This window comes from Schistocerca gregaria, chromosome X (assembly GCF_023897955.1).
Source record: "Schistocerca gregaria isolate iqSchGreg1 chromosome X, iqSchGreg1.2, whole genome shotgun sequence".
Taxonomy (NCBI): domain Eukaryota; kingdom Metazoa; phylum Arthropoda; class Insecta; order Orthoptera; family Acrididae; genus Schistocerca; species Schistocerca gregaria.
The window spans coordinates 336341207-336367347 of NC_064931.1; the positions used below are offsets into that span (position 1 = coordinate 336341207).

Genomic DNA, 26141 nt, shown 5'->3' on the forward strand with positions numbered 1-26141 from the left:
GCCAGATGCCCTATAGCATGCATTTCAATGACCTCAAACCACTGCCTTCTGCGACTTCAGTGGTGTCAAGCAAGTGTTCACTGAAGGGCAGGGTGGAGGTCTGTTGTGTTTTCTGATGAAATCTGGTTGTACCTCAGTGCCAGTGATGGCTGTGTATTGGTTAGAAGTAGGCCAGTTGAGGGCCCGCAACCAACCTGTCTCCGTGCAAAACACACTGGACCTACACCTGGAGTTATGGTCTGGGGTGTGACTTTGAATGACAGCAGGAGCACTCTCATGCTTACCCGAAGCACCCTGATTGCAAATCTGTACATCAATCTAGTGATTCAACCTGTTGTGCTGCCATTCATGAACAGCATTCTAGGGGGTGTTTTCCAACAGGATAACATTGACCCACATACCACTGTTGTAACCCAACGTGCACTACTGAGTGATGGCATGTTGCCTCTACTGAATGTTGGCATGTTGCCTTGGCCTGTTTGATCACCAGATCTGTCTCCAATCGAGCACATATGGGACATCATCATACAACTTCAGAGCCATTCACAAACAGTATTAAGCATCCCTGTATCGACAAACCACGTGCAACAGGCATGGAACTCCATCTCACAAACTGACATTTGGCATCTGTACACCACAATACATGCACATTTGCATGCTTGAATTCAACATTCTAGTGGTTATACCAGTTATTACTGTACCAGCATTTCACATATGAAATAGCTTATCTTACTCTTGCATTAACGGTAATCTTGCAGTGTTAATCACTTAAATATGTTATCTAGACAAGTGTATTCCTGAAATTACATTAATTATTTTTGGTGTTGCAATTTTTTCATCATCAGTCTAATTATGAAAACTTCTGAAGTACTATCAGTCTATCACATATAAACATTATGTTTACTGGCTGCAGAGCAAATAAAGTATAATTAGAATGCACAAAGAAAACCTTTGTTAGTATACAATATTACAATATTAAACAATGGTCATGACTGGCAAGTATACCTAAATTATGATCAGTATTTCAGTTCAGTATAAATAATAAAGAAATGTCTGCTGTGCATTCTGCAGCTTATTACTGGCAAAGGTACTGGAACATTCCAGCAAAACAACTGGAAGGTCTATGACATTTAGGCTAAATCAGTCTGTCCATGGAAACTTTTCCATGGCAAAAGGCGATTTGTAAAAGGTTTAACTTGGCCGGTACACTCAAACTGCAGATGATCTTATTTTACTGATTCTTGAAATAAATTGTTTCCAAAATGTCTACTTTCTAATTCACAACAGAGGACGATATATAATGCAGGAGCATATAATGAAATTACAGAATTGATCAATGCTTCTATTACAACTGTATGTGCTCTGCTTACAAATCCATGTTTACTGACATGTTCTCAGTTAACATAATTCCATGGTTATACTTAGTAATAAGACGAAGACAGTCATATAAGATGATACAAGCAAGGTTCATTTCAGAAGTCTCCTATGATAAATTGCTGAAGAACATGAAGTAGCATTTTTTTTAGTTCAATTCATTTTTGATTAAAATATTGCTGTAAATTATACCAACATCATTGAAACTATGTAAAAGTAATACAAATAATATAAATCTTATCACTGTATCTAATGACTTGATTTGTCATTTACTGAAAGCAAATGAGGTTTTGGAAAAGCATTATTCCCTGAAAACAATAAGGTATTTAACTTGTTAGTCATCTAAAAGATTCAGTTCAACACTGTTACAGTTGCGCCGGTTTTTCTCCATACTGTTACATCAAGATACTGAGTTTAATGGTCATTTAAATATGAGGTGTTCAGGGAGATGATGGAGTTAATTCTTAAATATACCAATCTTTCTGTAGCTTGTATGTTGTTAGTTGCATCAAAAAATGTCAAATAGGACACTTCAGAAATGAACTTACATGCCACCTGAAATACTTACTTTACTGAGACGAGAATCATACATTTTATAAAATGCAACATCATACACATACAGTTAAATTACTGCAATAAAAAAAACAGTTGGCACTCCCATTAAAAAAGGATTCTTGAATTAAGATTCCATTCTTGTAGCATTTCCTTCTAGGCTATCTTGCTTCAAAATTTCTTCTTTCTGCATTAAAGAACAAATTCCTGCGCATGCAGTGACTCTCAAAAGCAAACACACACACAAAAAAGCACTCTCACTTACTTTGTAACTTTAAATATCCTTAGAAGGCGCAAGGCTCGTAAAACTGATATACCAAATGAGCCTTGTTTCACAGCAGACCATATCACTTCAAAGATGGAGCCACTGATCACTACACAGTCAAAACGATTGAATGAAGATTCAAAATAGATTCGAGGTCCAAGGGCATACATCTTGATAAGCATCTCCATCATAAAAAGACCCAAGAATACAAATTCAGAAATATCTGAAAAAAGAATATACATACACTTCTTAGTAATTTCAGTAGATGTAATACATATAACATAAATGTAATGCTGTTGGAATGTTGGAGGAATTATGAGAACTTTAAGTGGACCACAAAAATCATTGTAAAATTTAACAATATGTTATCATATGTACTATTAGGGCATCATCAACAAGACTTTTTGGCAAGTCACAGATAAAAATTAATGGTGACTAATAGCCTACAAAAATTTCCATCCACTTTACCAATTATTTAAATCAAAAAAATTTTTACAGGAAAAAATGAGCTTATTTTCCTAAAGCAAAGTCCATGCATATTCAAAGAAGTAATACTCAAAATGGCAAATTCATTATTAAAGCAGTCAACAATAAAGACTAGTGTAGTTAAAAACATTTCAAAAATTCTACCAAATATTTTCATTGTGAAGAGTTATTTTGTAATTGGAGAAAATGCTTGATATTAAATGCTCTACAAAAGAAAGTGAAACTGAGGGCAACAATAAAGCAAGATGCTCACAGTGGCATAAAATATGAAAAAAGAAGAGGTAATGAAAAAAATGACTCTGAGCACTATGGGACAACTTCTGAGGTCATCAGTCCCCTAGAACTTAGAACTACTTAAACCCGACTAACCTAAGGACATCACACACATCCATGTCCGAGGCAGGATTCGAACCTGCGACCGTAGCGGTCGCACGGTTCCAGAGTGTAGTGCCTAGAACCGCTCGGCCACTCCGGCTGGCAGAGGTAATGAAGAACTGATACCGATCTCAGTGTGTATTATGAGGAAGTATTGAGTCATGGCACATGTTGTTTAGTACAAAAATCAGAATTTCTTCAGATGTTCTCATAAGGCCACTACATTCTTCAGATGATCTTCTTATTGTAGGATGTGTATTATCTTCATCACAACTTACATTCCTGGAGATAACTAAAGTCTAATCTTTTGGAATCTTATACATACTGTGTACAGACAGTTCACTTCATTCTCAGTTCCTAACTATTATTATTATTTTTTATTATTTCCACTGTCATGTATTGTATAATTCTGTTTTTTTTTTAATTTATTCTACAGCCATATCTACATTTGTACTCTATATGCCACCTTCTAGTGTGTGGTGGTGAATACTTCTGATACCACTATCATTTCCCCCTTTAACCACGAAATTCCGAAATGGCACATGGGAAGAATGTTAATAAACTTCTATATGAGCTTCAATGTCTCTGTTTTTAATCATGATCATTTTATGATGTATATATGGGAAAAAATAATATATCATCTAAATCTTCCAGGAATGTATATTGTTGGAATTTCAATGGTAAACCTCTCGATGACACATAACACCTCTTTTGTAGCAGTTTTTTGAGCATCTCCATTTTGCTCTCACAATTACTAAAGAAATCTATGATGAAAATTGCTGTTCTTGGTTGGATCTTTTCAATCTCTTCAATTAATTCAACCTGGTAAGAGTCAAAGAATGATTATCAATACTTAAGAAACAATCTTACACGTGTTTTTTATGCTACTTCTTTCATTGATACATTACAGTTCTTTTTCATGGATACATTACATTTCTTAAGTTTCTCCCAATGAACCTAAGCCTGACATCTACTCTTTCTACAATTAGTTTTACATCGTCATTCCACTCCATGTCACTGTCAACATATACTTTTAGGTATTTTACAGTTGTTACTGCTTCCAGTGACTTTTCACAATTGCATATTCAAACAGTAATGGATCTGTTTGCCTATTTATAACCAATACCTTACATCTATTTACATTCACAGTCAACTGCCAATCCCTGCAGCAATCATTGGATCATCTACAGGCCTTCATGCATTATATTACAGTCTTCAGCATTGCAACCTCCCTACAGGCAACAGCATCATCTGCAAAAATTTCACGGAACTCACACTTTTATATCACAGACAACAGTATTATCTGCAAAAAGCATCATGAAGATTTTGACATTCTCTACTAGGTCATTTATGTACAGGGTGTCAGGGTTAAACATATAATAACATAAAATTTAATAACTTGAGAAGTAATTGAGATATTTATCGACGGTATGCATCCACAATTATGATGACTCAAAATATTTTTTTACACTCCTAACACAACTTGATATGTACACCATTATAGCTCAACAGACATCTAATCTGTATTCCACTTTTCTCCAAGAGTTTTGCAGCATTGTAGGTGTAACATTTGCGATTGCCGCATAGGTGCAACAAGGTGGATCTAATAGATCATGAACTGGGGTCTGGTACACTTGATTCTTGATAAGCCCCCAGAGTGGCCAGGTCATCAATGGACTACATCTCCCAGTCCAGCAATATGAGAACTCATGATCCAAGAAATCCCTTGCAATGTTTGCAAAATGGCATGGTAGCACTCCATACTAATGCCAAAAATGACACTGTACCAGTGTAACAGACTTTAGAGAAAGTGCATACAGAACCTTCTACTGCAGAGTACACATGACTACTGATGCATTTTTAGGTGAATAGAGCAGTTACTCACATGCGCATATGGTATCAACTGCCAAAAAGAAACACAGAATCATTTTTGTTACCATACTTGTAGAAGCAAATCACCAATAAATATCTCCATTACGTCTCAAGTTATTACATTTTATATTATTATATGTTTAACATGGACAATCTGTATATTTTAAACAGTAATGGCTCTATAACACCACCTTGGAGTACTCCTGAAATTATCTTTATATCTGTTGATTTCATCGTGTTAAGAACATCATATTGAGTTCTATCTGCTGGGACGCCCTGAATCTAGTTACAAATCTGGGCCGGCACTTGGTAAGCTCCTTTTCTGTTCACTAAATGACTAGATGGAACTGTAGCAATGCCTTTTGGAATTCAAGGAATACAGCATGAATTGGGGCACCATTGTCTATGGTGCTCTGGATCTTATGGATGAACAGAGTAAGCAGAGTTTCACAAGATCTCTGTTTACAGAATATATGCTGATTTTTAAAGAGGAGATTTTCATTAGCCAAAAAGTTATAATGTGCTATCACAGAACATATTTCATAATTGTGCAACAGATTAATGTCAATAATATAAGCCTATAATTATGTGCAACTGTCCAAGGAACCTTCTTGAAAATGAGTACAGCCTGTACCTTTTTTTCCAATCACTTGATACCCTCTACTGGTCCAGTGACCTAAGTAAACTGCTGCTAGAATGGGAGCATGTTCATTCTCATAATCTCTGTAGAATCTCATAGGTATCTCAGCTGATCAAGACATATTTCCACCACTGACCAATTTATCAATCTCAATAGATGCCTTTTCAGCTTTCAGAAGACTGAATACAGTATTTGGGCCTTCTCCTGTCATGTTACATGCTCGTGCCAATATGGTCACTGAGTGTCAGTACATGGTTTTGATCCATTTACTATGTGCAACCAAAATTATTAACATTTTCATCAGATGAATTGTTAAATTTTTCTTTTGAATTCATTGTATGGTTCTCACATTGCTCTTCTAATGCTCATTTTGGCTTTTTAAAATGTCTGTTAGTCAATTAGGCTTTGGCTTCACTTACATCTGTGATGTAGACTTCTCAGATATTTTGCAGTTTGTTTCCCCTCTCACTTTTTACTTATGCAAAATATTTTCCTTCCTTTCTTAGCATCCTTTGTAACACCCATAATCATTGTTATCGTAACCTTATGATCGCTGATGCTGTCCTCTATATGAACATATTTGAGGAGTTTTGGTTTGTTGGTTACTATGAGGACTAAGGGATTGCCCTCGTGAGTCAGTCCTCTAACTGTCCGCTCAAAGCAGACTTCTGCCATTGGAACAAATTGCATGACTCTTCCAAACTACAGCTGACAAATTCAAGTTTCCTCCTATTACAATAGTATGATCATGAAACCTACTCATGATATTCTCCAAAGATTCTCTGATGCACTTTAACATGTTTGATCCACCTTATACCATGTGCACATTGTAAGTACTCTGCTGCATCAGTAGCTCCTCCTTTTGTGTAAAGCATGCCTAACCTATGTTAGGGCCCTATTGTTCTTTACCTGGCAGTGGAAGTTGAAAAATTTGCAATAATGACTGACACTGAATCATCTGACCTTCCTTTTTAGATGTTCCACTTAAGTCCAAACAATACTGACAAATTCATTTTGTACATTTAAAAACATCATGTAAGTTTGAACATTAACGAGATAAGTGTTTTAATGTTGTGTTAATGCTGTGTCTTGTGTTTCATTACACTCAACACACTGCATTTTAAATTACTGTTATTTTTGCAATTTTTTATTTTATAGAATCAGCGTCCAAAAAGGAAGAAGAATCTTGAACATGAAAAAGTGAGTGGAACAGACAAGATTTCATTGTCTAGGAACTTAAAGAAAATTAAACTGACAGAATGCTGTTAACAAATAGTGGAAGCCAGAAAAAAGCTGACCTATACATTTGTTATCTGCAGATGTCAGATACACTTACTGAATTCTAAAGAGCCAATAGATTACATACTGCTATTCATATAGTTGATTCTGGTGGGATACAAGGCTAGGAAGTAAGTGTCTGTGTGTGTGTGTGTGTGTGTGTGTGTGAGAGAGAGAGAGAGAGAGGGGGGGGGGGGGGAGGGAAGGTGGGAGGGAGAGAGGGAGGGAGAGAGGGAAGGAGGGAGGGAGGGAGGGAGGAATTAACCAATGATAGAAAACTTTGCAAATTTGAGGTGACAGAGTTGATGAGAGAATTATATCTATCAAATTCTGATGTACCAAAACTGTACGCAAATATCCAAATTTTCTAGATAGTAAAACACTAGGTTGCTACTAAAATACAACACAATATGTACCACAGTATTTTCATAGATGGCATGTGGTGTCAGTGCCCCTCATATAAATACTAGAAATGACCAACACCAGAAGACCAGTCCCCAACACACACAGAGCCAAATTTAACACTCAAATAGAACAGAGATTTATTTGTCCTTTCACAACAGTAATACAAAGAGATGTGACTCAGGATTGGTGTTAATAAAAGGACACAACCACTACCAGGGTCTCAAAAGACCTTCTATGAAGTACACAGCAATGGTGCAGTTTGTGACTGAACTGGTGCATGTAGAATGTTTCCACATTTAATTTGATTGCGGGCATTGAAGCAGGTGGATCTGGTTGAAATGGTTGCAGATCAGACAATCCTCATTTCATAAGGTTTGGTGAGGACAAAAAGAATTCAGTAATTTTCTGTGTATGTCATCTCTGATCCCACATTCCCATGTTCCAGACTGGTCTGGAACACAATATGGTGACATCCACAGGCACCCTCCTGTGGTGGAATAATTGACCCTTACTCAAACATACATAATTAGGTGATCACTCCATGATTGAGCTTTAAGTGCATTTTAGATGATTCAAAGGTTTGTCACAATTGGAAACAGAATGACATTCACACTAGTCACCACTGAATGCCTCCTTATCAGCAATGGTGGTTACATGTTCAGACCTTCTGGAAATGAGAGCTCAATATCACATGACACACTGTATATCAGATGATTATCTGCCTGTATTTAAAATGTGTGCCAAATTTGGCAGCAAACTGACAAATATTTTAAGCAAATGCATTTCTTGCACTAACCTTTTTTCACTGAGTAAGTTCAATCTTTAAAAAAATGTAAGTAAGTCCAAAAAGAAACCACTTGGCCCTTATGGGGGAAAGCTCCATTTCAGCTAGTAGTTTTATCATTAATTATGTTTTATGTGTTTTCTATAACTAAATCATGATGACTGGATAAAGTGTTTAAGCATCATGTTTATGGTGATGTAATGTTACCATGACACTGAGCCAGGGAAAGTATTTCACCTGATGCTGATATCTGACTGGCATGTGAATAAATTCTGTATGTTTTGAATTACAGTAGAAATACTTTAAAATTCTCTCATGTTAGTCACATATAAAACACGATTACTTATTTCCAGGTGCAGAATATTTTCAACGTTCTTGTATCTTACACACAAACGATTCAATAAGATAAAGACTTAATTAACAGCAGTTACATTAAGTTTGATATAGACACTGAAAGTGATAATCTAATATCAAATCAAGTACCTTGTCTTTATAAGCAAATTACAGTAAGATCAAACTAGAATGGCATGTCCAACATTAAAACTCTGTGTCTTGAAACCCGGATGGGAGAATGTCACTACTGTATTGCCAAATTTTGAACACAATATGAATATAATTTTGTCTGTACGAGATACAAATGAACGAAGGAAAAAATTGTTGATATTGGTAAATTACCATGTAAATATTGTCTCAGACAGATAATTTTTATGAAAAATATGAGCAAGCCTTTCCAAACCCAAACCCCCAGACTGAAAAAGAGCATGCTCAGATACGAAACTTTCTAACAGACCATAACTGTAAGCCTGACAGATTAGGACATGGAGCTCCCTTCTCAACAACATAGCTATACTATGTGAGCCATTAAAATAGTCCTTACAGGCCAATATGAACCTCAAATCTGCCAGTACCTTTCCTCTATTTTCAGAAATGGATCCTGCAATGCGAAGATCTGGTTTTGCATCCTTGTATAGTACCGCATAAAAGAGTTCACTAGATAGAAGAAATTCCATCTTCTATTTTACTTCAGTACACGTAACAAATGACGTTATCACTGTGCAAGTGTATGACATTCAGGTACTCCCGAAGACATCCACATAAAAAGTATGATCTCGCATTACATAAATTTGCATATGAAATTGGGTACTGGAACAGATTTTCTTTAAAAATCTAAGCATTGCCCTACCGACTGCATTTCATTTATGTGAGACTGAAATTTGGACTCTGCTAACTTTTTAATCAAAATACTTACATAAGAAATCAGTAAGCCATTGTGGTTGACCATAATATTCTACAGCAGTACAAAGAGTGTTGAGAAAAACCAACACAATAACAAACCAGTAGAACCACTGGGTCTTAACAGTATGACGGATCCAGAATCTGAAACAAATAAAAATAAAATATCCAAAAGTCCACTGATTTACCAGTGAAAAAAATAAAAAAAATAAACACATCTCTAAAGGACCCAATTTGTGCACTATATCTAGTACTGATTTTCTTAACACTCAGAAGCTGTATGCTGGCTTTGTACAATTTCATTGATTTGCAGTCTGGACTTGTGGTGAAGTAAAACATTTCCACGTCCTTCAGCTGATCCTTCTCCAGTCCCATACCACTATCATACATGTTGATCTCCACCTCACTAAGACCTCACTCACACATCTGTGCACACTAACCTCAACAAAAAATATCTTCACTATGAAAGTATGTTACACATTTCCTTCCCTATAGCTTCTGTGCCCAGAGCAAGCATAACTGCTCCAATACCAAATGCCTTAGCAGCTATAATAACAAATTCTCCCATGATTCCTCCCTCACAACAATACCACTAGCCTCATTCAGAAACAAATTTCCTTCCCCCCCCTTTTTTTCCTTAAAGCCAAGATGTTACTTCTGAACAAACCAAAAGCATCACCTTCATGACTTAGTACCATCCTGGACTTGAGTGCTCTAAGGACTATGACAATATCCAGCCAGATTATCCAGCCCTGGGATTGTCATTACTTGATATTCCACCCACAGCACCTCAAGTTAACTTCCATCACCAACCAACCTTTCACATCAATGTAATCAAACTCTATGAAATCTCTAGACCATGATTCTTACCAAACTTTTTCTATTTTTGGGAGTAATCTTGTTAACATAACCTATCCCATGCATTTGGAACCCACGTACAACTATTTACTCCAGCCCTAACATTTTCAAATCCACTGTTATTAAAGGCAGAACAACATGTGAGATTACTCAAACCATATATCAGACAGAACATACAATGAGATGCAGGTGCACTATCTGGAACAGATATATCCTGTATCAAGGCAATAAACATGAAACATGAAAGACATTTTATAGCTTGCACACTACATGAGTCATTTGAATCACCTTGTCTAACATCAGTTCCCCTTAAGTGTTGAGATGACAACTAGTACTATAATACATCTTTTCATCCTGCCAGCATCCTGGACCAAGTCCTCCCTCCAACCTTCCAATCCCTCTACTTCCTTCCATTTTGTATGTCTGCTAACTTCTCCCTTTCCCTTTTCTTTCTTCTACCCAGCTTCCACAGTTTTCTTCATGTTTGGGTTCAAAGTCCTCATAAACAGGTTAAAGGATGACCAAAGACTTCCTTTAACATGCTGATCTTAAATTTTCCACTTTTTACATTTGTTTTTGCTGCCCTAGCTGACAATATTCTGCCTCATCCCATGTTTACCTCCTCTATTATTTCAGCTTCTCCTAATTATTCTTTTGTCCACCTCCCCCCCCCCCCCCCTCACCACCATTCATTCAACATATTTTCAAGACAGATTCGCCCTTCATCTCCTCTGTGACTCCTCCTTCATCATACTTTATCTGTTACTGGTTAAATGCTCATGTACTTATAACATTCAACATCAAAATCCCTGTCCCCATTAACTTTCTCCTCAACTTCTTCCATGGAGCAGGAATATAGTTCACAAGGCCAAGCTATTTCTAAATGCATGTTTTCTTCTCATTAATAATGAGAGAGATGTCCATGGAATGAACTTATTCACTTGCTTCAGTATTCCTTCATTAACACATCAGAATCCAGTATTCCTTCATTAACACATCAACCCAGAAAGCAAAACGTAAACATACATAAGAAAATTTGGATATTTTATATGATTAGGATGTTTATTGATATTTAAACTATATGTCTTTGTCTCTATATACAACTAAACCATGCTGCTTGTCATATTCCTCTTAATAAAAAAGACTCTCCACTGGCCTGTAAAAATTAATTAAGGGATAAACACAAATAATATGAGATGTGTCCAGAAAGTAAATTCCATCTAATAACAAAAACAAAACAAATACAGGTACAGAAAAACTATTTGTTGGAAAAAATTGTCAAATTTAAACTATTTTTTTACATAGTTCCTACCATCTTGTAGGCACTTGTCATAGTGTAGCACAGTTTTATATGCATGTGTTGTCAGTCATATGCTAATACCAATATTATATGAGTCTGTCATCATTGCTGAATTTTTGAACACCAAGGAACATATTCAGGTAGAAAATGAGATGGAAGCCAACAATGTCAGGACTGTACAGAGGGTGACCAAACTGGCTCCAGCTGAAGGCCTGTAAAAGAACTGTTGTGTCTTGCTAACAGTGTGATGTTGGGTACTGTCATGAAACAAAACAATACCATTTGTGAACTTTCCATGGCACTTGTACTGTGGGATGCAGTTTCATAGAAGTCTCACAATAAATATTTGCACTAATTGTTTCACCTGCTGAATGCCAAATCTTTATTAAAATAGTGTGCAAATGATTTTTAAGGTTTTCAAGATTGGCTTGGTTTCAGCCTTTACTGGTGTTGCAGTGTACATCCTTACCACTGGTTGTCTTTTTGATTGATGCATTTCATAAGCAACACAAGTTTCAGTCCTGCTCACTATCTTAGTCTGACAATCATCACCAGCTTCATTGTAATGTGTCAAAAATTCAAGTGCACTGCCAAGATAGTATTTTTTGTGTTGCTTTATAGTAGATTTTGGCAAGCAACGTGCACACACTTTTCAAAATTTCAGTTTATCAGAAATGATTTCATGCTGAATTGATCTTTAAATTTATAGAAAATCTTTTTGAAAAACTGGCTATTGTAAACTTATGGTTTTCAACTGCATAAACAAATCCTTCATTAACTTTTTGTGGATGTCTACTTTATTCGGCACTGTGCACTGGATGATGTCATTCATCATGCCATCCAACCATTCTCCTTACCACTGAATCATTCATCATATTTGCACAATAAACCTCACAAACCTGTCAATGAATGTCAATTGGTTTATCGTTCTTCACATTCAGCAAACGAATTACAGATTTAATCCTGTGATCGGTAAAATTTTCAGTGAACTTTGCCATTCCAAACAAGCATTGTACATTGTAAACAACACACAGATAAAAAATGGCATCATTTCCTTCTCCTTGATTTCAAGCAACTACCACACAAGTGCTGAACTGTAATTATAGCTCTGTAGTTGAAAGAAGTATGAACAAAACTTACTTTCTGGACAGATTTTGTAACAAAGCCAAATGGTAAATATATGTATCATTAAAACAACTTGCTTTAGGAAAACTGGGGCATCTCTGATGCAGACAGAATGCCATGTACTGTTTGTCTACAATGCAAATAATAAAGAGAAGATAGCAAGAACACATTGTATGACATTATCCAGTGTAATGTAGAATGACATAGACAGTTAACATCTAACAGTTATAAGGACATATGAAATTATCAGCTTTCAGCAAAACAATAAGTCTGATAGAACATGATGCCTTACACTCAGGTTGTAGTAGCTCTGAGAATGGCAGGGGTGAACAGAGGGAGGAAGGAGTAGGGAATAGGGAGTACGGAGTAGGGAGAAGGGAGGAGGGGTGAGGGGAGAGGGGAGGAGGGAGAGGGGAGGAGGGAGGGGGAGGGGAAGGGGGAGGGGGAGAGGAAGAGGGTTGGGAATGGAGATTTGGATAGGGATAGAAATAGGGGAGAGGGAAAGGTAGAAGCAGTAGCACTCAACAGTTACCACACTTTACCCAAAGAGAAAATGGAAAACCTCACTAAAACTAGCTGAGTGTTGATGTTATAGATAAGTTGCTCATGTGGTGTGTAACAGACAATAACCACTATGAAAAGACTATCAACTTTGGATCATCAAGGAAAGCAACCTGCCTGGTGCAAAGAACATACAAACAAGAAATCAGGAAACTGGAGGAAGGCCTGCCACATTGATCATTCATTCTTCTAACTCCATTCAGTGGTAATCATATGCTAAATTGCCACCAGAATGTCAATGGCTCAGACTACTACATTGATTATAAATGCAGAGCAGACAGAAATTGAAACCTGGACAACGACACATCTTCCCATCTTTTTCCCATTCATACCCAATACACAAAAATAGAGTATCTATTTGCATATGTATTCAGAAGCTTCAAACCACCAAAAAATTTCAATATATTGTATTTACTCGTCTTCTAAACTGTTATAATTGCAGGCTTCTTCTCAAATTGCACAAAGTTCATTTTAACACTGCACATCTTTCAACAACAAAATCTACTTTTCAAACATTTTCAAAACAACATTATATTACAAACAGATACAAAACTATTACTTAGTACAAGTAGCCACATAAATTATGGCAGACCTAGTATTCACTGATGGTGAGCTAATTAAATCAAAAGCTAGAGTACATGAACTTTATTTGGATAGTACTGAAATCCTTAAAGAGCCAAACAAATCCAAGATTTCTGATGTACATTATACAGAGGAAATTTACAGTACCTGAATCTTTTCTCTGCTCTCCAAAACTGTACACATGCCCCTTTATTTTTTACTTTTGATTTCAAATAGGAAGCTCGAGAGAAACCTGAAGACAAAACATTTGTATTATTATTTTTAATAAAATGCAGTTGCAGAACTAATGCTACATTTGTCATCTGCGTTGTACTGAGATGTGCTAAAGAATGTGAGTAATAGTACTTTTGCAGCGACCTACAAGTCATACGAAAACAGCAGTAGGTGTTTATTTACTTATGTTAACAAAAATTATAAACTTTGATCGAGAAGTCATATTCAGTCTGACAAAGTACTAATTACAGAAAATAAACACTAATCTAACACACTGCCACACTTTAACCGATCATCAAACTTCAACATATCTGCATAGCTTAAGTGCAAAGAAGTAACTGTAATTAGCTACACAAAAGATACATAAAGAAAAATACTTTACTTAAGAAGGAAGTGATTCTAATTATATAAACAGAAAATCAAACTGACATACTATGGCTAAACAAAAATCATATGTAAATTCTCTGAACCATTTTCAACAACACAACACTAAACAGTATGAATAATACTTTACTTCTTAACAGAAAATAAATACAGATACTCCAGTCTATTAATGAAGGTTATTTAACAAAACTGTTTATCCAGTACCCGAGTCAAATCTTCAAGACATATACAATTTTTTTTGTTTCCAGAATTTTCAGGTATAGTACTCCGCAATAATAGAGCAAAAAATGTGATTTCTGCTTCACCTGAGTAAAGAAAGAAAAAAGGGATTGGGCAATGCAAAGAGAAATCCTGGTGCAATTCCTGTCCACCAAGCTCCTAGATAACTCCAAATAGGCCCGGGGAGCTGTTTTATTTTTTGTTACAGAAATGAGTTTTTGGTGGAATTTTATTTACTCTAACATTTACTTTATATATATATACGTATATATGTGCTGCAAATGGCACAAGTGGAATGACAATTACAAGAACAGAGTGTAAAATGTCCTAAGCAATTAATGGAAAAAATAAATTGTAATTATCCATTAGTGACACACAGTACATTTTATTAATTACAAAATAACCTTCTCTGAAAATCGATAAAGGAGGTCAACAATTCTCTTTCTTCTATGTCTGAATAACTCAACTGTTGTTCACAACAAGTTACAGAAAAATTAAGAAACTAAGTTTTTGTTTTTATCATCTACACACATCTAAAAACATTTTGCATCACCTCGGTTCCGCAGTTCCGGAACCTGTACAGAAAACTGGAACAGAGATCGACATGAACATCATTTCCACCTTTTTTACTGCTCATGAAAACCACATATTGGATGTTGTACCACCATACAGTGAGACCTTTAGAGGTGGTGATCCAGATTGCTGTACACACCAGTATCTCTAATACCCATTAGCACGTCCTCTTTCATTGATGCAAGCCTGTATTCATTGTGACATACTATCCACAAGTTCATCAAGGCACTGTCGGTCCAGATTGCCCCACTCCTCAACAGCAATTCGGCGTAGATCCCTCAGAGTGGTTTGTGGGTCATATTGTCCATAAACAGCCCTTTTCAATCCATCCCAGGCATGTTCAATAGGGTTCATGTCTGGAGAACATGCTGGCCACTCTAGTTGAATGATGTCATAATCCAGAAGGAAGTCATTCACAAGATGTGCACAATGTGGGCGTGAATTGTCATCCACGAAGACGAATGCCTCACTAATATGCTGCCGCTATGGTTGCACTATTGGTCGGAGGATGGCATTCACATATCATACAGCCATTACGGTGCCTTCCATGACCACCAGTGGTGTACTTCGGCCCCACATAATGCCACCCCACAACAGCAGGGAAACTTCAGTTCGCTGTACTTGTTGGACAGTGTGTCTAAGGTGTTCAGCCTGACCGGGTTGCCTCCAAACACGTCTCTGGCGATTGTCTGGTTGAAGGCATATGTGATTCTCATTGGTGAAGAGAACGTGATGCCAATCCTAAGCAGTCCATTCAGCATATTGTTGGGCCCATCTGTACCGTGCTGCATGGCATCTTGGTTGCAAAGATGGACGTCGCCATGGACGTCGGGAGTGAAATTGGGCATCATGCAGCCTATTGTGCACAGTTTAGTCATAACAGGACATCCTGTGTCTACACAAAAAGCATTATTCAACGTGGTGGCATTGCTGTCAGGGTTCCTCCGAGCCATAATCCGTAATTAGCAGTCATCCACTGCAGTAGTAGCCCTTGGCGGGCCTGAGCAAAGGCATGTCATTGACAGTTCCTGTCTCTCTATATTTCCTCCATGTCCGAATGACATAGCTTTGGTTCACTCTGAGACGCCTGGATACTTCCCTGTTGACAGATCTTCCTGGCACAAAGTAATAATGCAGACATAATTGAACCATGGTATTGTATGTCTAGGCATGGTTGAACTACAGACAACACAAGCCGTGTACCTCCTTCCTGGTGGAATGACTGGAACTGACTGGCTGTCGGATGCCCTCCGTCTAATAAGCGTTGTTTGTTTACATCTCTGGGCAGGTTTAGTGACATCTCTGAACAGTCAAAGGGACTGTGTCTGTGATACAATATCCACAGTCAACATCAATCTCCAGGAGTTCTTGGAACCAGGGTGATGCAAAACTTTTTTTGATGTGTGTATTTATACTACCAATTATTATTTTATGACACTGTTTCATCAGACATAGCAGTACACAATTTATTTGTTTATTTTCTCTTAGTTCTTACAGTTGTTTGAAAGTACCCAACATTTAATTGTCAGTCACAAGGGTCACAGAGGGTAATGTACATTGAAACTCTGCATGGTACAACTGTTGTGTTAAGCATGTCATTTAGAATTAGTCTTGTTTGTAAGAAATGAGCCAAATGTGTGACTCATCAATAAACAATTTTATTGCAGAAAGTACTGAATTTAAAGCATGCCAAAGTTTGGTAATTACTGATCCAATTAAAGAATCATTCTTACACCAATGATGTTGAAGGCAACAACAAGTTTCATTTTGCTTTTTTATTCTGCAAGAAACACATCAATGGCTAATATAAACAATAATAGATTTTTCATATTTGTTAAATAACCTTGTGCTTTCTACAGCATATCTATACAAGTTATGAGGAAAATAAATGTAATTACTCCTTCAGGCTAGGGAGTGATTACAAATAACACCAGGCCATAAGTATCATTCAACATCTTAATACAATGCTGATAGCTAATGTATGTTGTCTCATCCAATTTACTGCAAGCAAATACACTCTTACACAAATCACTACAATGATTATAATGTCAGGAATATTGGCAGCATTTTAATAATAATGATTAACTGCAGTGATGTTAACTTCTAATAAATGAACCTAAATATTTAGTCTACAACCAACAATCAAGTAATTAATAAGATTACCTTATATATTACTTGCAAACTACTGAAAAATTACTATCTCAAAGGAGGAACTTACTAACCATTAAAAATGCTCTGAATTTTGCTACAATCATTAAGAAAATTCAGACAGCACAATGCTTAGTACACTAATTCCCAAACATGAAAACTTTTTATCACTTAGGAAGCACTGAGCACTCAGCAACTACATTAATGGCATTTTGTAAACATTTTTGTCTTTACTCCTTTGAGATGCAAGAACTAAGAAAGCCAAGTATTAGTTATGGCTTCTAATAACCCCAGAGTACTTTAAAGCTTGGAATTGCAACGCATTGTGCCTTCAAAAGGAGAGCATTATAAGGGCATGTCCTCACCTCACATATGCACTGCTTCTGCATTTTTAAATGACATTGTCACATTATCGCGAGAAGACTCTTGCCAACCTCCCATCCCCCCCCCCCCCCCCCCCCCCCTCACGGCCCCGTTTGGTGATACAGCCTACAGAAAAAAAAAAATTGATGAAAGATGGCACAACACAATGGAAAGGAAAGCTACAGGCTTCAAGCTAATGAGGAACTAATTAGTGGTAAATAATAGGTATTTAATGATGAACTGTTTCAACATTTGGACTCCTTTGATATCAGCAGTGTGTACATGACAACCAAACAAAAAATAGTGATTCTGCTTCCGCTTGTAAAATGTTTCTAAATCACTTGCCCATTACACACTAGTGACACGTAATGTGCTATTTTTTTCTGTTTGAAGATTTATTGGTGCTGAAACACATGTAATGCACTATGATTTGAATCAGTAACAATAGTCGAATTCCTTTCTGTAATAATACAAGTTGAAATGATGTAAAATGAAGCAACAATGTTTTAAAAAGTTAAGGTTTTAATTCATACTGTGCATACAGATCAGATCTGGTTATCAACAGAGAAGACACTACAGAAAACACTATTATTTCTAGGAGTGTGGAAGTCTTACTGGATGTAACAATTATAACAATTTATAATTGCCCGAATGATACACAATACAAAACAATACAGAGTAACTGAACTACTTAAATCATTTCAGATATTGCATAAGCAACAAACAATCTGACTTTGTAAGAAGTGAGAACAGCTGCCAGTCATCTCACAAAAGGTTGTATGCCAGATTTTGATAGAAAAATATTTAACAGGGGCCATAAAGATAAAGCAAGGCAATTACAGCATGAGTAGTAGCATAAAGAAATCCTTTTTCCCCTCTGCACTTTCTGGTGAAGAAATTATGTATATACCAAACAATGTGTTTACAAAAGCTGTTTCAGGAATATATGTCACAATAATTGTCATTATAAAGCACACATTATATACTATAAAGAAACACGAGGCAAATCTTGTACATAGCTAAAAATGTTCAGGAAAGAAATATTCTGTTGTCTGTGTTAAAGAAATTGCATAACATTGTTCAATGTACTAGTTAGCACATTAGCACACAGAGATATTGAACTGTTTGCATGCTGCAATGTTATATGAAAATAGTAGAAATAATTTCAGGCTGAGGAACTGTGGTGGCACATGACACAACATGTGCAAGATTAGCAATTGCAAGTCAATGTTGCAAGATTGATGCACTGAGTGCCTGCAGGCTTTAAAAGATATGTTATTACATTTCAGTGAAGACTGACCACAAATAAAATTTCTCAACAATGACAGACAGACTTGTGTAAGTGCTCAAAGAGACACATGCATGACATTAAATGCAATCCACTGCATGCAGACATTGAGTTTGCCTGGTGTATCTACGAATCCATGAAAGTGCCTGTACACCATGAGACCAAAGCATATTTATCAATTATATTGTGTCTGCCTGGTGTATCTACAAATCCAAATCTGTACCCCCATGAGACGAATGCATATTTATCAATTATACAGTATCACAGAATTGTTTGTCTGCAGTGAGATGCAGCATTTGTAAACTGGATCTGTGAGTAGTGGTAACCAGTCCTCCTCATGTGCCCAACGTGTTTTTCTTTTGTCTCCAACAATATGCACTGAGCTGTAGAAAAAAGATTCATTCAGTATCTCAGAAAGATATATATAGAGAAGCTGCTTTGAGGATGGACAGAAATATGGAATTACAATTGTTCTCACATAGAACACTGTTCACTGATGCATAATGATATTTGGATCATAATGTTGAATAATTCAGAAATAAGAAAGTTTACATCATTCTCACAGACTACAACAGTCCACACAAAGTACAATAATTGGCCAATGGTTGGAGGAACACAAAAGCCAAAGCATTCAATATCCAGTTAGAAACTTAATTCTTACCCTTGCTGAGAACTGGTGCAGAGTTTTTGGCCAATGAGTGACTCATTTAACCCTCATTTTCTCATAACCTTACAACGGCTGTAAAGTACACTCCTTGGAAAAGCAATGTGTTGGCAATGAATGTCTATCTGAGGTGTTCACATTTTTTATTAGGGTTTCAGTCCAACCAATTTGTGCTAATTTGTGTAAATCTGAATAGACAACAGATCTGTAAAATATTGCTGCCTCTGCATGTAATACTGATTCCAGCTGAGTGGCAATGGTGTTATATGACAACATTTTTATGAACAGAATACTCATCACCTATGTGCAACAGAATTTGGTTAGTTTTATTATCCACTATAATCTGCTATTTATCTTTGACTTATGAGAAGTATTACACATATACAAGCAGATTTGATAAATGGTGTGACAAAATAATAAACTGAAGATAGGTGCTATAATAAATTAGAAACAATGACAACAGATGCACTGACCGTAACTGTAAACAATAGGACCAACATGGATGGATTTGGCGAACAAGAACCCACTTTCAGAACAGCAGAGATAACTTGTGACTTGTGTCAGCATACATGTAGAATGGATTTAGAAAATGACCTTGAAATTACTTATGTATATTGATTGAGAGTTGCTACATAAAACAAAATTAAACATGATAACAGAAAGCACTAAAAGTAACAACCCACTATACAGTTGAGGTGTTGAGTGGTCAATAGGCACATAAACAAGACAAAAAAGTTGCTAAACATAACCATTAAAAAATAAAATACAGAAGTCTGAACCTGCAGAATAAAAAATGTGTATTTTAACTAGTTAACCATGTCCCTTGGGCATGGAGAATGTGTCATTTAGGTTGCCTGCTCAACAGGTGATAAGCAGCAAGATAACATATGCCTACAGTTGTAGTTTCAGTCTAGCCTACAGAGGCACAAATAAAGCATTGTTTGGCATCAATCTGCCTGCTGGGTACTTATGCATGATTCATGGCTCAACAAACAGAGTCGACTACAGGGTCTGGAATCATTCTGCCTGCTGGGTATGTATGTGGGACTCACGGCCAAATAAGAAGAGTTGACTAGAGGGTCAATCAGTGGGACTATTCGGGACCCAAGGCCCAGCCTTCTAATTATGGTGAGTGCCAGCAGACAAAAACCTTAAACCACCTTTGAAGGCCACCACTTTTTCAGCAATTCATTAATTTGTGATTGGACTTAGAAGGTGTCCTTGTAAGTGTATACTACCCAGATTAGGAATTTGATTCAGAGAGATCCTTGTCAGATATTGTGCTTTATGTCAGATCTACTCCAAATGAGAGTCATGTTTTGTATATAACTGATGCCATAGTACATAGTATGAGCTTTGACTCTCAACACTCACTCGTATCCATGGAAAAGTGTTATAACAATGAAAACTTTCCATTTCAAAATGGAAACTCCATAAGTGGATATCTCAATGCAAGTGCTAACCAGAAAAAGAATCAGCAAAGGAGATGGAATTTCCACCACCTTCATTCCCAAGTTTCGATAAGAAAGTGTAGTCATGGCTGAACTGTGCTGCAGGTTGGAACAGCACTTTGTGGCCCACGGAATAACAAATGACACAGAGCAGAAAGCTTTTCCACTTGGTCGTACTGTCACAAACATTTATAGGCTTATATAGAAACTTAATTCGGAAGTAGACCCTAATACATTAACATATATGCAACTGAAAAAGACGTTAGCAGAATACTGTGACCCACAAATTCCTGCAGCTCTTGCAAGGCATAAATTTTTCAGTAGGGTTAAGAGCAGCATTAAGAAAAGCATGCAAAGTTACAGAGAATGGACTTCTCAGCTGCAAGCATTAACACATGATAGGAAATTTCAGTGCCTTAATGATAAGTGTAAACAGTCCTATCCTGATTCAACAACTGGGGGAGATGATTTTAGCGCGTTCTCCTGATAACAGTTTCAAAAATTATTTCTTAAAAGCAAAAACGCCCCTCATTAGAAATCTGTTTTTCAATCATATGTGCATTTGAGCAAATAATAATCTCATGAACAGCATTACAATATCATTTAATAGTCTATCACACTGGTTAACAACAGCTGAGCCGAGTGCACTCACACGCCACCAGTAAACAAAGCTGTCTGGACTCAGCCAAATATCTGCAGCACACACCACAAAAACAATTCAAAAAAAGTTATGCTCATGTGTCAGGTTTTCCATTACTTACAAGCATGATAACTGCTATTTTTGTATGGCAAAATGTACTGCTTATCATAAAAAGGTCAAAAGGCTGAAGTTTGTAATACCACACATAAATTTAAAGTAGGTCGAAATGGCACATGAATTTTAGAAGCAAGTCAAGACAGTATGCAAGACATGGAGCAATCATCCAATTTATCTAACAAAAATTCTCAGGTAAATGCAATACTACCAGGTGGCAACAAATTTTAAATTTACATGTGGGGATTACCAGAAATCCCATTACATTTCAAACTGATATGAGCTCATCTTCCACGCTTTCAAATTTTCAAACATGCAAGCAGTTAGGCTCACCAAAGTTACAGCCATTCAACATCACTGTATGTGGTCAGCTCTTTGCTAATGCAATGTATAAAGATAAAACTGTAAATCTGAGATTCAGCTGTGACATCATTCAGATTAATCTACTGGCATAACAGCTTGAGAGATTTCTGATGTGCTGATCTCGTGTCCCACAATCATAGATCACTCCTCATGCTGTAGCAGTTAGCCAGTCAGAACAGGCTGAAGGCATAATTCCTGAGTGATGTTTTTGGTGTTTAACATTTTTTTTTTTTTAAATCAAGATTCACTGTGGTCAAGTCACAGGCAGCTAATAATATATTGGGTCAAATTTTTTCTCTAAGTTAGATATTGCGCTGCATATCTCCACCAATCAAGTCCACATTCAAGTGTTCAAACACATCTTATGGAATTATTACACCAGTACATGAAGATTTCTGATGACAAAACAACACGTAGAAAAGATTACAAAGCACATGTAACTTTGAAGCCTACAGCAATACCCCAGTCTTACAAAGCACAAAAGTTGCCTTTTGACTGGAAAGATAAATTAGAGTTGTAAAGATTACAAAAAGAGGGTGTAATACAATCTACAGCTAACAGCCAATGGCCGATGCAAATGCTCATAGAATAATCCAATGGCTCCCTGTGAATCTGCAGTGACTTTAAAGCCACAATCAACACACAAGCAGTCTCCAAAGAGGAGGATATTATGACTAAATTGACTGTAGGTACAATTTTTGCCAAAACAGATCTGACAGAAGCTTACGTTCAGTTGCCTTTGGATTGACAATCACAAAAAGTTACAGTGATTAATACCCAATTGACTTATTTAGGTACAGAAGATTCTCATTTGGTGTCTCTAGTGCACCAGCTATTTTCCAAATGCATCTCAAGCAGTTAACTATCAGAGTTTCAGGGACTGCCAATTGTATTGACAATATCATAATGATGGAAAAGATTCTGATGATCTTTTGAGAAATTTATAGCCATTATTTCTAACACTAGAACCAGCTACTTTTAAGGTGCAATAGACAAAAGTGTGTTTCTTTATAAAGCAAATAGAGCACCTGGGGGCACATATTCAGTGTTAACAGTGTAACATGCACACCACTAATGTAAAGCACCTCAAGTTCATTCTGGTTCAGATAACATATTACACGAAATTTATTCAGAAATCAGTGGACTTTTCATAACCTTTAAACAGATTGTTAAGAAAAATAATTTAGCAAACTAAAACAAACAATAATTAAATCCAGTTGGTTAAATAACTTCAGTTTGAAGAAGTTAATTACAACGGCCACTGACACTTTGGACTATGGGTTCAGAGCTATTATTTCACACACCCAAATGGATTGGAATGACTGATAGCATTTGCTTCTAAAACACTCAGTGCTGCACAGTACAATTATAGCCAAACAGAAAAAGAGGCTTTGGCTATTACTTTCACTCTCAAGATGTTTCACAAGTATGCCTATGGGCAAAGATTTATTCTGTTATCAGACCATGAAGCTTTACTATCAAAACTCAATACTTGCAGTAGCATTCCACAAAGAACTACACAGCCACTTCAATGATATTTCTCACTCCTATCAAAGTATAACTGTGAAATAAGGAACTGCACATAGCACTCATATAGCATTCTAATGCCAAAATGTTTCCCACCTACCAAGAAGGCAGGGCACACTATTTGATGGTGCACCCAATATCCGCTTACATATGGACATTGGCATGGAAGAAGCAGTGGAACGACTTCCTCTTAGTGCTACTAGTGTAGCCAAACTCATAACCATGGCCCTTATTCTATAGGATGTAAAAACATGTGCTGAAACACAATGGCTTTTAGATAGAAAAAAACTGTTCTGCAACTCAGATATAGATACATAATGGAACACAAGATATGCAAAAAACTATATTTAATGGAATTCTCCAATTATATACTGAGAGTGAAAAAGCTAGAGAGTCATAATGTATAAGACCTTACCATGCAAAGTACATAGTTTACCCGACAAAGGTCATTGGGGCATCATTCTAAATTAAAGGATCACACATGAACATGATTTGTGGACAGGGGTAGACAAAGATATTGAGCAAACCCTAGCAAATTGTACATATTTTCTGTGGCCACAGTCCACCCAGTCTTGCAGGATCATTTTTAGGTGCTCAGTGGCTCACTGTTGTGGATGCATATAGTAAGTTCCCTTACATGACAACCTTGCAGTCAACAATTTCCTCGAAAACAATTTAAGGACAATCAAGAATTTTTGTAATAAAAGAAAGAGTTAGCTCCAACATTGGGTACAGATAATGGCACACGAGTTACCTCCTATGAATCTGAGAAATATTGTAATGAAAACATCATCAAACATGTTATATCAGCACCATTTCACCTCAAATCAAATAGACTGGCTGAAGGACTTGAACGAACATTCAAGGTGTGTATGACCACATTCATTCAAAATTACAATAAAGATGTCTTAACTATGTTCTTATCCACATATCAAAACATACCTCAGAAAGGTAAATGTCCAGCTGAGAAATTACATGGTTGACCCCAAAGGATTCATCCATATATCTGAGAAACATAGCGAACCACCACACACAGAGCATAAGAAAAATTTAAACTGAATGACAGTGTACTTGCCTCAACATTTAAAAAGGGGAAGCAAATGTGGCTGCCAGCATGCATCACCAAGCTTTTGGGAAATGCTACATTTGAAATAAAAATTGCAGACTAGGCCTGTGCCAGGAAACACTTCAACTAGTTATGTTTCACAGCATATAAATGTCTCAAGCAACAGGTATACCACATTGTTTTCTGTTTCAAGATACTTAAGTTTGAGAATACCTATTGGACAGCCACAGAATCTGCACCAGTAGTCCACTACACCTCCAGACCACATGTCCAATGATGAGGACATGGAAGTGGATTTTGACATTGTTTCAGTGGAGGTCAATCTCATCAATCCCGAGACAGATCATCTGATCAGTGCACCTTCAGATGGTGATCATGACATCACAATAGCTTTCCCAACTATCCTCTATGGATGGAAGAATGATTCCATGGAGCACCAGTACAGTAGTTCATTAGGTGGTAAGTGGCGAGATGATATATGACTAAAGCTTTAGTTCTCGTCTGGTCTACAGAAGGCAACCCCTTTGCCACTTCACTTCGCATCTCCTGTCACATGGGTGCAAATAGAGCGTTGCTTGTTATCACTACACCCACTTGGTATTTGTGTGGGCTCCAAGGCCCAAAAAGGAGAGTTGACTGGAGGATCAATTGGGTGATCCACTTCTGGAGCCAACACCGAGCCTACTAGTTACAACGAGCACCAATGGACAACAGCCTCCAACCGATCTTTGACAACTGCCACCAGTTGACCAGTTCATCATCTTGTGACCGGTCTTTGAAGAATTTCTTGGATGTGTCTACGGGCCAGATCAGGACTTCTGTTAAGAGTGATACTTGTCAAATATTGTACCTGAGGTTGGATCTCTTCCAAATAAGAGTCAAGTATTGTACATAATTGATCACTTTCACTTTTATGGTGTTAATTGCTGTGGTATACTGAGACTTAGTAAAACTTGTTGCTAAGTGTACCGTACAACAGAGCACAATACAGCACATCCACAAGATTGCCAATGTTTTTCATCTTTTTTATGTGCCTATTAAATGTTCAAACACACAACTATATGGTGTGTTAGCATCACTACACCTTCCCTTATTTAAAACTAAAATGAAGTTTACATGACCAAAAAACTGTCCTCCTTAACAACGCCCATCCACACTATTTGGAAGATTGAGGTGGAAAGAAATCTTCCAGTTAAATGCTTTATAATGGTAATACCTTTTTTGTCAATGACAGTTAGCAATGCATTTGAGGGAAGATCAAACCTTTAATACACATGCAAAATATTGGTATATTAGCTGCATTAAGTACGTCAAGTCAATAAACTCTGCTTTCTGTATGAACCAGGGAAATTTGTCACAGCACAGGCTCAGCCTCAAGAAGATAAGACAGCAGAAGTAGTGCAATTCTCAGTCATGATCTTTTTAAGTGTTAAATTAT

General features: G+C 36.8%; 1 protein-coding gene across 1 annotated transcript in view; it reads right to left on the minus strand.

Annotated features, from left to right (window-relative positions):
* Positions 1-26141, minus strand: part of LOC126298058 (voltage-dependent calcium channel type A subunit alpha-1) — an 860595-nt gene that overhangs the window by 688383 nt on the left and 146071 nt on the right. Inside the window, exons 11-13 of the mRNA XM_049989377.1 lie at positions 13838-13922; positions 9281-9408; positions 2192-2414 (exon numbers count right to left, since the gene is read on the minus strand). Of these exons, the coding sequence (XP_049845334.1) occupies positions 2192-2414; positions 9281-9408; positions 13838-13922 (436 nt within the window). The remainder of the gene's footprint in view (positions 1-2191; positions 2415-9280; positions 9409-13837; positions 13923-26141) is intronic.